The sequence below is a fragment of the Pristis pectinata genome, chromosome 5, assembly GCF_009764475.1.
Source record: "Pristis pectinata isolate sPriPec2 chromosome 5, sPriPec2.1.pri, whole genome shotgun sequence".
Classification (NCBI taxonomy): domain Eukaryota; kingdom Metazoa; phylum Chordata; class Chondrichthyes; order Rhinopristiformes; family Pristidae; genus Pristis; species Pristis pectinata.
Genome location: NC_067409.1, coordinates 74758603 through 74773156, shown reverse-complemented (window position 1 = coordinate 74773156; position 14554 = coordinate 74758603). Strand labels below are relative to the sequence as shown.

Sequence of the window (14554 nt, the reverse complement as noted above, 5' to 3'; positions counted from 1 at the left end):
CCATCCCTGGCGAGCATACTTTTAGCTGACAAGCTCCAACCCTCGGGAATTATCTTACCGCTTCCACCCCCTTCTATTCCTCCTCTTTAAAATCCAGCTTTTTGAATTATCATCAACCCCTCTCTCCCCCTAATATGCCACAATTTGATTGATAGCGCCCCAGGGACATTTTACTACGTTAAGGGCGCTACACTAATGGAAATAGTAGTGGAATTCAGCGGCTTTGATAATTTGCTGTCCCTTTTATTTGCGTTGGGTGGGCGGGCCTTTCTGTGTTTGGTTGTGTGTGTGTGTGGGCTCATTGTGCGGGGGACGCGGGAGGGATCTTCTTGCTCTGGATTGCCTGCAACTTCTCGCGTCCGATGTCTTGCCATTGTGTGTCTGTGTGCGTGTGTTTGCTGGTACATCCCTTTGCATTGAGTGCCGGGGGGGCGGGGTGGGGGGGTTGGAGGGGCTGCAGTGGCGTTGAGTGTTGTCGCCGGTACATCTATTAATGGCGGCCTCTCCAACGGAGCAAGCAGATCGCCGGCTCATCCGCAGAGTCAGGTCCAAGAGCGATACGCCCTACCTCGCCGAGGCTAGAATATCCCTCAACGTGGAGACAGGTACTGACCGAAACAATGCAGCAAGCCGAACGACGTGCATTAAACCCAGTGGCGTTATAGTGAAGAGGAGTCGTCTTTGTGTGTGCATTGGGTATAGAAGCTGAGAGGTTCACAGGGAATGAATTAAAAGCCGGCTGTGCATTGGTGCAAACTGTTGGAAGGAGGTACAATTTTCCTGCTGCTGCTTTTTATTGTTGGATGAGATGTATTGACATGACTTGAATTGCACCCAGGTTGCTTGCTTCTGTAGAGTTGTACTTAAAGGCGAGTGGTTAGTGGGCGCCAAGCGCTGATGGAGATGGGGAGCGCTTGTTTATTTCTTTGTCCCACTCAAGATGTCATTGGCAGATGTGCCGAAGTTATCCGGAGCTGAGCCGCTGGGTGGCTGCGCTGCGGATGCACATCTGCCCGCCAGCTTCGCCTGCATCAGCATCCGACCTCTGGCACCAGCTGTGTGCACAGGACTGACCGCCGCCACTCTCCCTGCGCCCAGAGAGCTTGCTAGGCAAGGAGGATTGTTAACATACCGTGCCAATTGTCATTCTCACTGAGAAATCCAAATGACATTCCAAAGTACATCTCCGTACTGCTGATCAGTGGTTTCTGGAATTGGAGGAGGTAGGTTAGAACGTGAGATGAAATTTGAGAGTTGACTGTCGTTTTAGAGTTCTGGTGGGGTTGTTTTGCTACCATATCAGCAATACCTACAGTCTCTGGTGTGCTACACTGCAGTTATACTGGTGAATGAGGAAATTGCGGAAAAGTTAAACAAATATTTTATGTCTGTCTTCATGGAAAGAGAAACAGAAAACCTGGAAATAGTTGGGGAACAACAGCTCTGGAGTGATGGAGGCACTGAAAGTAATTAACATCAGTTTTTAAACAAAAAAGGGGAAATTATTGGGACTGAATGCCAGTAAACCCCCAGCACCTGATGATCTGAACCCCATGGTTATGGAGATAGAGGATGCATTGGTTGTTGTCTTAATAAATCCCATAGATTTCCACAGACTGGAAGATGACAAGTGTAACTGTACTATTTAAGGAAGGGGGAGGGGGGTGGGGAATGGGGAACTACAGATCAGTTAGCCTGACATCAGAATAGGGGAAGTGCTAGCATCTATAACTAAGGAAAATGTAATATGTTACAGGTCCTCCCAAGTTTGTGAACACACAACTTATATATAGGACGAGTGTTTGGGAGACCAGCGGGATGGATTTGCCGGCTGCTGCAGGACTGCAGGCATTTTCTGCTGCGTGGGGACTCGGGTCACAGCCATATTTCCAACTGTCTGGATTAAGAACAGCTCACAGGAATGGAACCCTGCTGTAACCCGGGGAGGACCTGCACTTGGAAAATAATAATAGGACTGGGTGGAGTCAATGCGGATCTGTGAAAGGGAAATCATGTTTGATAAGTTCTTTGAGGTTGCATCTAACAGAATAGAATAGGGCTGATGATGTATCAGAAGGCCTTTGATAAGGTGCCACATAAGAGGTTATTGACAATATTGAAGCACAGTTGCATGATAACATACTGGCATGGACTGAGGTTTGGTTAAACGACAGAAAGCAGGGACTAGGAATAACAGGTCATTATCGGGTTGAGAAGCTGTGACCTCGGGGATTAGTGCTGGGGCAGCACCTGTTCACAATCTGTATCAACAATTTGAGTGGGTTGTGAAAGGAATCAAGAAACAGTTTGGAAAAAGTATGTTTTGAAATCTAGTGTGATTAAAGTGCAGAGAAATAATCCACCTCAGAATAAATTCATGGAAACTTAAATTTCTCTGTGTCTGTTAATCCTTATTTTCGTTCAGTTGATATCTTACAAACCATTGCTTCAAATTTCATAATGTTGTATGCCGAATTATGGTTGCACCATAGATGCTCCAAATGAAAGTTTTAAATTACGGTTTTGTTGTATAGATCAGAATGTTAACATTAGAGGTTTAGAAGTAGGTTTGGGGAGGCAGAGTATTCTTTTTTCCATGTTTGATATAATCATAGTTTGTTGTTGATGGATTTGAGGTGAGATGTTAACTTCTTATTGCTGATCAGAAAATGCCCATTGCGGAAGGTTCTTTTGGTTTTCTTTGCTTTCTGCTAAAGCATGGAACAGGGCAAGAGAAAGATCTTGCAGGGATGAATATTTGTACTTGTGTAACCTGAGAAGAAACTGAAATTAAAAGGCAATGTACCAGTGGGAATGAATGCCATTTGTGAAAAATTAAAATGAAGTGACAATTGATAAAACTATAGGGCACAAAAAAACCTCCAGTTATTGTGACAGTGGAAGAATAGCTGAAAGAGAAAATATATTTTACTTGATACTTTTAATCAATTGAATGTTCCTTTTTGCCGGGTCTGGTCAGCCAATTCTTTGATGACTTTATCAACTGTAATAGCTGGACTCATTTACTTTTCCTTGGAACAGAACAGACCTTGTAATTAAAGTTGCAGACTTTGTTATAAACTTATTAATTCATTTGATTGCTGCAGTGAAAATGACATACATGCTTTAACTGTATCAGTAAATGTGTGTTGGACTAATTACTCTTCCAAATGATTCACAGAAATGATATTTTGAGCTACGTTTTGACCATTCTAGCAATCTTTCTTTGTGTTCTTTTGCAGATAACTGTTATACTGTGAAAATTAGTTGCTATTAGAAGATAAATGTTATAATCTGAAAGTACACTGGGAGGCAAATGATGAGCACCTGCAATTTTATTGAATGAATTGCGAATGTAACTATTAAAATAACGTACATTAACTGTTCTACTTATTTGCATCCACATCATAACTTAATGGAAACTTTATAATGCATGAAATACAATTTACAGTGGTCTATTTTGAAACAAGTATCTGAACAAAAAATACAGTCCAATTGTGCAAGTGCGATACTTATTTAAAAGCAACCAATACTTGAATTTATAAAGTGAACTAGTTACAGAAAGTTTTATCTCATTTATGCAGCTTGCTGTGGAGTGTGGACTGTACAACATTTTTGTTTAGAAATATTTCAAGTAGGTGCTAAAAATGAAGAAAATACGAATGACCTCTTTCTTCTTTGTTTAAACCTCAAAACAGTGAAGAGAAACAAAAGGAAGGAGGGCAGGATTGGGAGAAAGCATTTAAAGAGGTTGCAAATCCAGGTGAAGACTTTTTTTTCTGAGTTACCTTTATTTTTAGTCATTCTTTAAATGTCTCCTGTCAATCCTGCCCTCCTTCTTATTTCATATCTCTCTAATTTTTGTGAATTGTTTTAAATTTATTACTTCCACTCAACTGGTCAGAACTGGCAAAGGTTTTTTTTGTGGAATTATTTATCTGAGTTGATCTCTTGCATATCACATTGTGAGCAGCACAGTATGTCTATGCGATGTAGGAACAGGTTTTTTTTCAACCCTTCTCTCTTACTTTGCAACTTATAGCAATTCAGCCAGAATTACTTAACCAAATAATTTTTTAATGAGGTTTTGTTTTATAGCTGCAGATATTGTCAATACTCTTTACTGCTATTACAAATCATTTAACCCACTCTGGTGTTACAGATAACTACTTAACTGTTATTTGGCATATACAATCAGTCCTTAGTAGTCTGAGCGAATGTATGTTCTTGAGTGCGATTTGGTTAGATTGAGCCTTCTGGCTACAGCTCGAGTGCTTCTACTACAGTTTAACCTATGTCCCATGCTTCCCTTACTTGCAGTGCCTGCCAGTATGGGTAAATGATCAGCCCGTGACCATTCCCAATTGGTCATCTGTATCGTAGTTCTTCATCGTTACCTTGTCCCCTTGGCCGAGGCTGCAGTTTGTTGTAGGTGACAGGGTTTACCAGTCCCCTGTGAGCACATTAGCAATAGTCCAGGAATAGGCCATTCAGCCCCTTATGTTTGCTGCTTCATTCAGTAAGATCATGGCTGTTCTTTTATCTCCGTGCCACACTAACTCCAATTCCCTCGATTCTTTTAATACCTAAAAATCAATTGACCCCTGTCCTGCATATACTCAGTGACTGAGCCTTCATTGGCCAATTGGATAGAAGATTATAATGTTTTGCTACCTTCTGAATGATGAAGTTTCATCTCGTATATCCTGAATGGCTGACTTATTTTGTGTCTATGATCCATGGTTTTAGACACTCCAGCCAGGGAAAACATCATCCCTGCCTCTACCCTGTCAGATCCCAAAAGAATTTTGCATGTTTCAATGAGATCACCTCCCATTCTTCTATCATTGGCATTGTTATCAAGCTGCACCTAGCCACCAATATCATGCTTACTGATACTCAGCTTGGGTTTCACCATGATCACTAATACCTCCAAACATGGATTAAAATGTGAGATAACAGCAGCAGTTTTTGACATTTTAAGAAGTATTAGAATTGATATTGATTTATTGTTGTCACACGTACTGAGGTACAGTGAAAAACTAGTCTTGCATACCGTTCATACAGATCAATTCATTACAACAGTGCATCGAGTACAAGGTAAAACAATAACAGGATGCAGAATAAAGTGTTACAGTTACAGAGAAAGTGCAGAGCAGGTAGACAATAAGGTGCAAGGTCATAACGAGATAGATTGTGAGGTCAAGAGTCCATTTTATCATGCTAGGGAACTGTTCAATAATCTTATAAAAGTGGAACAGAAGCTGTCCTTGATCCTGGTGGTACATGCTTTCAGGCTTTTGTATCTTCTGCCTGATAGGAGAGGGGAGAAGAGAGAACGTCCTGTGTGTGTGGAGTCTTTAATCATGCTGGCTGCTTCACTGAGGCAGTGAGAAGTGTTGGACTGAGTTATAATAAACACAAGGGAAGATGAACGTGGTTGTTCAAGGTCAATCATCTCCCATCCCCCCCACCCCCACCCCTTCCAGGGTGTAACTACTGGGGTTCCTCAGGGCAGTGTCCTAGGCCAAACAATCTTCTACTGCTTCGCCAGCGACCTTCCTTCCATGATAAGGTCAGAAGAAGTTCTGTTTATTGATTGACAAGGTTCATTTTTATTCAGAGCAACTCAGAAAATGAAACATGTAGCAGGACATGAACACCATTTAGGCACAGGCTGATGTGGCAAGTAACATTTGTATTGTATCAATACAAGACTTTGTTATCTTCAAGAGAGGAAATCTAGCTTTGTTCCCACAACGTTCAGCAGCATTACGTTATTGTGAGATCACCATCGACCAGAAACTTAACTAGAGCAGCAAGGGCAGGTCAGAGGCTGGATTATCCAGTGTCTGCAAGTGTCCACCATCTCCATTTAACACACCAGGACCCCAGTTCCCGTGCACTTTCTGATACATTGGGATCCCAGTTCCCACATTCCCCTAGCACACTCTGGGCTCCAGTTCCCACTCTCTCTTGAAACTTACTGAGTTCACTGGAAAATTTAGAATTAGAATCAGAATTCAGAATCAGATTTATTACCACTGACGTACGTCGTGAAATTTGTTGTTCTGCAGCAGCAGCAGTAGTGCAAGACATAAAGTCATAAAAGTTACTAAGTTACAAAAGTAAATAAATAGTGCAAAAGAGGAATAACAAGGTAGTGTTCATGGACTGTTCAGAAATCTGATGGCGGAGGGGAAAAAGCTGTTCCTGAAACGTTGAGTGTGGGTCTTCAGGCTCCTATACCTCCTCCCCAATGGTAGTACCGTGAAGAGGGCATGTCCCAGGTGGTTAGGGTCTTTACCGATGGATGCTGCCTTCTTGAGGCACCATCTCTTGAAGATGTCCTCGATGGTGGGGAGGGTTGTGCCTGTAATGGAGCTGGCTGAGTCTACAGCCCTCTGCAGCCTCTTTCGATCTTGCACGTTGGAACCTCCATACGAGGCAATGATGCAACCAGTCAGAATGCTCTCCACCCTACATCTGTAGAAATTTTCCATAGAAATTTATTGTGTTACTGTTTAACATCTTAAAAAAAGTGAATTAAAGGGATGTTGGAGTATTGGTAGGAAAATCTGCTGGTCTGACACAAAGGTCCTGAATGTGCAGTTTTACTAAACAACAGCAGATTTCCTTCCCTGAAGGTCAATGATGAAGGTTTTAAAAAAAATCTAAAAATTTGTATACAAACTTTGCCGATAGAGTGGGATTTGAACTCATTTCTCTGAATCAGTTGCCTAGACCTAGATCCTAGTCCAGCCACCAATTTGCTACCATGCCACTATGCCATCTGGATTGCTGCAGTTCAAGTACATGGCTCACCACCAGCTTTTAAAGACAATTTAGGAATTGGTAGTAAATGCTGACCTTGTTACTAACACCCACAAATCATAAATGAATTAGAGAAAGCATTCCTCTTCTTCAATCACTAAAAGTTGTCTTCTGTGCCATCTTTATCAGTTGGAAACTTGACTTCAAATAATTGCATAATCTCTTCTGCTTAAACAAAAGCAGACTCAATTTTTCACGTTTTTGTATTTCCGCGTGTCAGCAAACAGACAGCTAAATCTACTTTGTGCCGTCTCCATGTATCTTTAAGATTAGATCAAAGGTGAAGTTTTGTGAAACTGTATCTGAACTGGTTTCTCACGGGACTTCTGAATACGTCAGGCTTCTGTTAGAACAGTAACCGCACTGCAAACCAACCTGGATCTTGGGAGCACACTTCAGTGTCCACTGATCAATAAGACTGCAGTTATACTGCATTGCTGTTCTGAGACCAGTAGCTAAGAAATGCAATGCATAGCTGGCATGGAAGTGTTTATTACAGGCTGTAGACTAGAGGAAGTTTACAGGCCCTGTTACACATTAATGTACAGTGATGGCACAGTGGTGCACAGCTAATAGAGCTGCTACCTCACAGCTCCAGCGACCAGGGTTCGATCCTGACCTCCGGTGCTGTCTGTGCGGAGTTTGCACATTCTCCCTGTGACTGTGTGGTTTTCCCTGGGTGCTCCGGTTTCCTCCATTATTCCAATGATGTCCAGATTGGTCAGTTAATTGACTTTAGTGTGTGGGTAAGTGGTAGAATTTGGTGGGAATGTAGAGAGGATAAAATGGAATTAGTGTAAATGGGTGATCGATGGTTAGTGTGGACTCAGTGGGCCAAAGGGACTGTTTCTGTGCAGTATAACTATGCTGCTCCCTGCAACAAACAAACATGAAGTGTATGCAGGTGGTTTGGACGTACTTAACGCACATTTTAGTCGTTACTGGTATTTAATGGCCGTAAATGGATTTGTGTGTTGGAGAGTATGAATGTGAGGTAAATCTCCTGATCTTTATTCACAATTTGTGGAACACTGAAAACTTTTGCTTGTTTTGCATGCAAACACTTGGCATTGGACCAGTAACTGTTCAGTACTGAAGAGGAAGTTATGCAGATTATACATTCAATAAAACCCCTGAATTGCTTGGCTGAAATTGTACCTGCAGTGGGTTTGAGTGTGTAAGTTTCATTGCTTATACTTTACCTTGAAGTGGATGTTGAATTAGAGCTGAAGTACATTCTACTGCTTCTCCAACTTTGTACATAAGTTTTATAGCTTGTTTCTTTCAGTATGATGTGAACTAAAGATTGATTTTTACCCAGAGTGGGTTGCATTTCCATGTGCAGTCATGAGCTTCGTGTCATTGGACATGGCACTTCCAGCTGAGATCTAATTTGGCCTGTCTGACCTTTATTGCGTCAGAGTTCATGTGATGGTATCACTGTCAGCACCATCACTTCGATCCCCACTGAATGGAACTGGACAGGAGAACTACTGTTGTATGATAGTCGCAAGGAAAGCGGGCCTGCTGAGATTGCCAGCAGGGTTGACTTGAGGGATTCCATTCTGACATCAATGTCTGCACACAGCATCTGATGAGCTCATTTGCAACGTTCAGATTATTTGCAAATGTGATATTTTCCAGGCCATCTGTTTTTGAAGCCTTTTTATTTTACGTGCCTCAGTGCAAGGTGTGGCCACGCCTGCCTCACTGATCGTGCTGCACCTCGTTGTGGCCTGTGACCACTTACTGTGTGGGACTCAGTCGAGGTAGGGGATCACGTGGTGGGTGGCTACATGTGCTGGAGATTCCCTGGCCCTCATGGCAGCCAGTTATGGAGCGGGTCCACAACTGGTGTGAAGAGACACAAGAGACTGCAGAGGGTGGAAATCTGAAGCAACACACAAAATGCTGGAGGAACTCAAGTGGGTCAGGCAGCATCTGTGGAGGCAAATGGACAGTCGATTTTTTGAGATGAGACCCTTCTTCAGGACTGGAAAGAGGGGAGATAGCCAGTATAAGAAGGTGGCGGGGGGGGTGGGAGGGGCAGGTGATAGGTGGATCCAGCTGAGAGGCTAAGAGGAGGAAGATAGGCAGGTGGGGGGGGGGTGGAGTTTGAATGATGTCGGAAGCTGGGAGATGATAGGTGAAAGTGACAAAGGGCTGATGGAATCTGATAAGGGAGGAGGGTGGAGCATGGAATAAAGGGAAGGAGGAGAGGATGGGAAATGGAGGGAGGAGTGTGTGGGTGATGGGGAGAGGGGAGGGAAGGGGTGATGGGGCCAGTGGGATAAGGGAAAACAGAGGGTGGGGTGGAGGGGAGTGGTTACCGGAAGCTGGAGAAATCGATGTTGAGGCCATCAGATTGGAGACTACCAAGGTGAAATATGAGGTGCTGTTCCTCTAATCTGTGTCTGGCCTCAACTTGGCAGTAGAGTAGACCGTGGACAGACGTGTCGCCGTGGGAATGGGAAGTAGAATTAAAATGGCTGGCCACTGGGAGATCCTGGCCACTGCAGTGGACGGAGTGAAGGTGGTCGACGAAGCAATCCCCCAATCTGCGTCGGGTTTTGCCGATATGGAGGAGGCTGCACCGGATGCAATAAATTACACTGATGGATTTGCATGTGAAGGACTGCCTCACTTGGAAGGACTGTTTAGGGCCCTGAATGGTGGTGAGGGAGGAGGTGTAGGGGCAGGTGTAACACTCAGTGCGGTTTCAGGGATAAGTGCCTGGAGTGGGAGGGACGAGTGGACAAGGGATCACGGAGAGAGAGGGGAGGAGGGGAAGATGCGCCTGCTGGTGGGATTGCGTTGCAGATGGCGGAAGTTGTGGAGAATGATATGTTGGATGTGGAGGCTAGAAGGGTGGTATGTGAGGACAAGGGGAACCCTATCGCTGTTACATCTTGGGGGGTGGGGGGGGGGAAGATGAGGTAAGGGCAGCTGTGCAGGAGATAGAAGAGATGCAGGTGAGGGCTGCATCAATAGCAGTTGGGGGGGGGGGATCCCTGTTTTCTGAAAAACAAAGGACATCTTGTATGTCCTGGAATGGAAAGCCTCATCATTGGAACAGATGCAGTGGAGGTGAAGGAACTGTAAGAAGATAACAGCATCCTTGCAAGTGACAGGGTGGGAAGGGGTGCAAGTCGAGGTAACTGGAGGAGTCAGTGGGTTTGTAGAAGATGTCAGTGGATAATCTGTCTCCCAAGATGGAGACAGAGAGATCAAGAAAGGGGAGAGAGGTGTCGGAGGTGGACCAAGTGAATTTGAAGTTGGTAGTGAAGTTGATGAAATTGATGAGTTCTGCGTGGATGCAGGAAGCAGCCCCAGTGCAGTCGTCAGTGTAGTGGAGCAAGAGTTGGGGAATGTTGCAGTCGTTGGTTTGGAACATGGATTGCTTTGCATAGCTGACGAAAAGGCAGGCAGATCTGGGGCCCATGCGAGTGCCCATGGCTACACCTTTGGTCTGGAGAAAGTGGGAGGAGCCGAAAGAGAAGTTTTTCAGGGTGAGTACTAGTTCTGCCAGACAGAGGAGGGTGGCAGTGGAGGGGAATTGGTTGGGTCTGTTGTCCAGAAAGAAGCATAGAGCCCTGAGGCCTTCCTGATGGGGGATAGAAGTGTACAGGAAGTGGACGTCCGTGGTGAAAATGAGGCGGTCGGGCCCAGGGAACTGAAAGTTGTTGAAGTGATGGAGGGCATGCGAAGTGTCATGGATGTAGGTGGGAAGGGACTGAACCAAGGGGGACAACATGGAGTCGAGATCTAAGGATATGAGTTCAGTGGGGCAGGAGCAGTCAGAAACAGTGGGCCTCCTGGGGCAGTTAGTTTGTGGATCTTGGGTAGGAGGTAGAACCGGGCAGTGCGAGGTTGGGGAACAATGAGGTTGGAGGCTGTAGAAGGGAGATCTCCGGAGGTGATGAGTTCAGTGATGGTGAGGGAGACAGGGACCTGGTGCTTCTCGGTGGGGTCCTGGTTCAGGGGTAAACAAGAGGAGGTGTCCAAGAGCTGCTGTCTGGCCTCTTCAAGGTAGAGGTCAGTCCGCCAGACTACAACAACACCACTCTTGTCTGCGGTTTTGGTGGTGAGGTTGGGATTGATGCGGAGAGAGTGGAGGGCAGTGTGTTCAGAGGGGTTGAGGTTGGAGTAGGTGAGGGGAGTGGTGAAGTCGAGATGGTTAATGTCCCGTTGGCACTTAGAGATGAAAAGATCCAGAGCAGGAAGAAGGCCAGAGCGGGGTGTCCTAGAGGAGGAAGGCTTAAGGCGGGAGAAGGGGTTGTTAGTTGGGGGTGGGGAATCCTTGCCGTAGAAGTGGGTGTGGAGGCAACGGAAGTGCTCGATGTCATGGCAGGCGCAGAGCTCATTGAGGTGCAGGTGTAGACACAGCGGGGGTTGGAGCTGGGGTCAGGGAGGGTTGAGGGTTGAAGGGGTTAGAGGAGGGTTGGAGGGGTCAGGGAAAGTGTGGTGGGAAGGAGGGCTCCAAAGGGTGAAGGGGTAGGGGGAGGCATGAGAGACCAGTGGTGGTGGAAGAGGAGGGGCACTAGAGCCTGGCAGCAGCATGAGAGGTCTCAGCCTGGAGGTGGCTGGGACCAGGGTGGGATCTGGCCAGGCGCAGATCAGAGGAATGGCCCCTCGTATTCCGCCTTGGTAGTCTCCAACCTGACGGCATGAACATAGGTTTCTCCAACTTCCGGTAATGACTCCCCTCCACCCCTGCCCCCCCCCCCTTATTTCGCCATATCCCATCGGCCCCATCACCCCTTCTCTTTCCCCTCCCCCACCCTCTCGATCTACCTATCACCCACACCTTCCTCCCTCCGGTTCCCCTCCTCACCTCCTTCCCTTTATTCCATGGTCTTATCAGATTCTTCAGCCCTTCCACCTATCACCTCCCAGCTTCTGACATTATTCCTACCCCCCCCCCCCCCCCCCAGCTGCCTATCTTCTCCCCCTCACCTGGATCCACCTATCACCCACCAGCTCTTGTTCCATCCCCTCCCCTCCACCCTCTTAAATTGGCTACCTCCCCTCTTCCTTTCCAGTCCTGAAGGGTCTTGGCTTGAAATATCGACTGCCCATTTCCCTCCAGAGATGCTGCCTGACCTGCTGAGTTCCTCCAGCATTTGGTGTGAAGAGAGTTCCTTTAAGGTTTGATGGCATTCTCTGTAATGAGCACAGTGGCAGTTGTGAGCATGTAATGCAGCACCACACTCTCAAGGGGCTGAGTGGCCTGTTCCTACTCCCATTTTATATGTCCGGGTTGAAGAGATGGAGTATTACAGCACAGAAACAGGCCCTTCAGCGCAACTTATCCGTACTGGCCAAGATGCCCACCTAAGCTAGTTCCATTTGCCTGTGTTTGGTCCATATCCCTCTAAGCCTTTCCTATCCATGTACCTGTTCAAATGTCTTTTGGTTAATGCTGCAGCAAATTGAAGGGACTTTAATTAACATAAAGCAGACATATGTTTACCAGATGAATTTAAACATTAATAAATGGGGTGAATTACATTTTGCTGGTAATAATAGTAATTAACTGGAAAACCAATTTAAATGGACAAACAAATGGATCTAAGATTGCAAGTACACAAGTCACAGAAAATCCCAATGTTTTTCAAGTAGACGCACAAAGCCTGTGTCTCTGGGTAGGTGGAACATTGGCCCTCCAGAGCAGGTGGAGCCAGTTATTCAAGGTTACTCATGAGGTTGTGAACTACTGAATCTGTCCCCCAAGCCCTCTCAAAAGCTGGCATGCTGTGAGGAACCTCTAGGCTGGAACCCCAGTGTTTGGCATCTCCATCTTTCAATGTCGGCTTAGATTATATACTCCAGTGGCTGGAAGAGAGATTAAACCCACACTAACTTGATTAAGAGGAGTAAATTCTGCTGTGAGGAATTAAAAAATGGTGCTATCTGTGTGGAGTTTGCACGTTCTCCCTGTGATCATGTGGGTTTCCCCTAGGTGCTCTGGTTTCCTCCTCCATCCCAAAGATGTACAGGTTGGTAGGTCAACTGACCACTGGAAGTTACCCCTAGGGTGTAGGTGAGTCATGGAAACAGGGAGAATAGGTAAGAGGGAAAAAATAGCAGATAAATGGGATTGCTTTGTGAGCCAGCATAAAATTAGTCAGATTTATACAGCATGGAAACAGGCCTTTCAGCCCAACTGGTCCATGCCGACCAAGGTGCCCATCCAAGCGAGTCCCATTTACCCATATTTGGTCCATATCCTTCTAAACCTTTCCTATCCATGTCCCTGTCCAATTGTCTTTTAAGAGTTGTAATTGTACCTGTTTCAACCACTTCCGCTGGCAACTCATTCTATATACATACCACTCTCTGTGTAACAAAACAAAATGCCCCTCAGGTTCCTATTAAATCACTCCCCTCTCACCTTAGAACTATGCCCTCCAGTTCTTGATTTTCCCCATCCCTGGAAAAAAGACTGAGTGCATTCACCCTATCATGATTTTATACATCTCTGTAAGGTCACCCCTCAGTCTCCTATGCTCCAAGGAAAAAAGTCCTAGTCTGTCCAATCTCTCCCTATAACTCTGTCCCTGGCGTTTTGGCAACATCCTTGTAAATCTTTTTTGCACTCTTTCCAGTTTAATAACAACTTTTCTATAGCAGGGTGACCAAAATGGAACACAATACTCCAAATGCAACCCTACCAATGTCTAGTACAACTGCAACATAATCTCCCAATTTTATACTCCATGACCTGACTGATGAAGGCCAGTGTGCCAAATGCCTTCTTCACCAAAACTGACGGGCCAAATGACCTCCCCCTACAATATGGAAATAGGGAGTAGAATTGTAAAGAATAGAAGTTATGCTGCACTTGTGTTGAACATTGATTAGAGCACACTTGAGCGTTTTGCACTGTTCCAGTCTGCATACTGTGAAAAGTTCATAGAGGCAGTGGGGAGGGTGCCATAATTTTTACAACCATGTTCGCACAAGTGAGAGGTAAGGCTGTCAGAAATGAATGGACAAGTTAGATTTGTTAAGCTTCAAATAAGAAAGTGAATATGTGACCCAACGGAAAAATCTTAAATTCAAAAAGGCTTTTAAGGAGGCAATGGACGACGATGTTTCAGCGTGTGAGGAGGGTCCAGAGGCCATTAATGTAAGACCTTCATCAAGAAATCAAAAGGGGAATGCAGAAGAAACTTCCTTGCCCAGAGAGTGTTGAGAATGCAAATTGTAATGGTGAAGGAGACTAGTATGAGTATATTTATGAGGAGGGGTTTGCTAGAAAAGGATACCAAGAAGAAGAAAATAGAAGCTTATTGAGTTAGACAAGGAAGGATGGGCAGATACTCCTGCAACATATAAACCCAGTGCGGACTGCATTTTTAGTGTCCTGCATCCCTCTTAGAACAGCTCAAGGCACTTCACAGCAATGGAACAGCAAACAATCTGCTGGAGGAACTCGGCGGATCGAGCAGCATCTGTGGGAGGAAAGGAATTGTCGATGTTTTGGGTCGAAACAAGGAACCAGTCCTGATGTAGGGTTTTGACCTGAAACATTGTCAGTCCTTGTGCAGGGTTTTTACCTGACATTGACGATTCCTTTCCTACCACAGATAATGCTCGCCCCGTTGAGTTCCTCCAGCAGATTGTTTGTTGCTCCAGGTTCCAGCATCTGCGGTCTCTATTTTATAACGAAGCAAGTGCTATTGTAGTCATTGTTGTGATGCAAGAAACACAGGAG

General features: G+C 45.3%; 1 protein-coding gene across 3 annotated transcripts in view; it reads left to right on the top strand.

The window, feature by feature from the left end:
- Window positions 1-327: 327 nt before the first annotated feature.
- phactr1 (phosphatase and actin regulator 1) overlaps window positions 328-14554 on the top strand; it is a 292118-nt gene continuing 277891 nt past the window's right edge. The window contains exon 1 of one of the 3 annotated variants that reach the window (XM_052016089.1): window positions 328-605. In XM_052016089.1, coding sequence (XP_051872049.1) covers window positions 494-605 — 112 coding nt within the window. In that variant the 5' untranslated portion in view covers window positions 328-493. Of the gene's footprint in view, window positions 606-717; window positions 770-1105; window positions 1224-14554 lie in introns of those variants that run through there. The other 2 variants (XM_052016093.1, XM_052016092.1) reach the window with 2 other exon arrangements.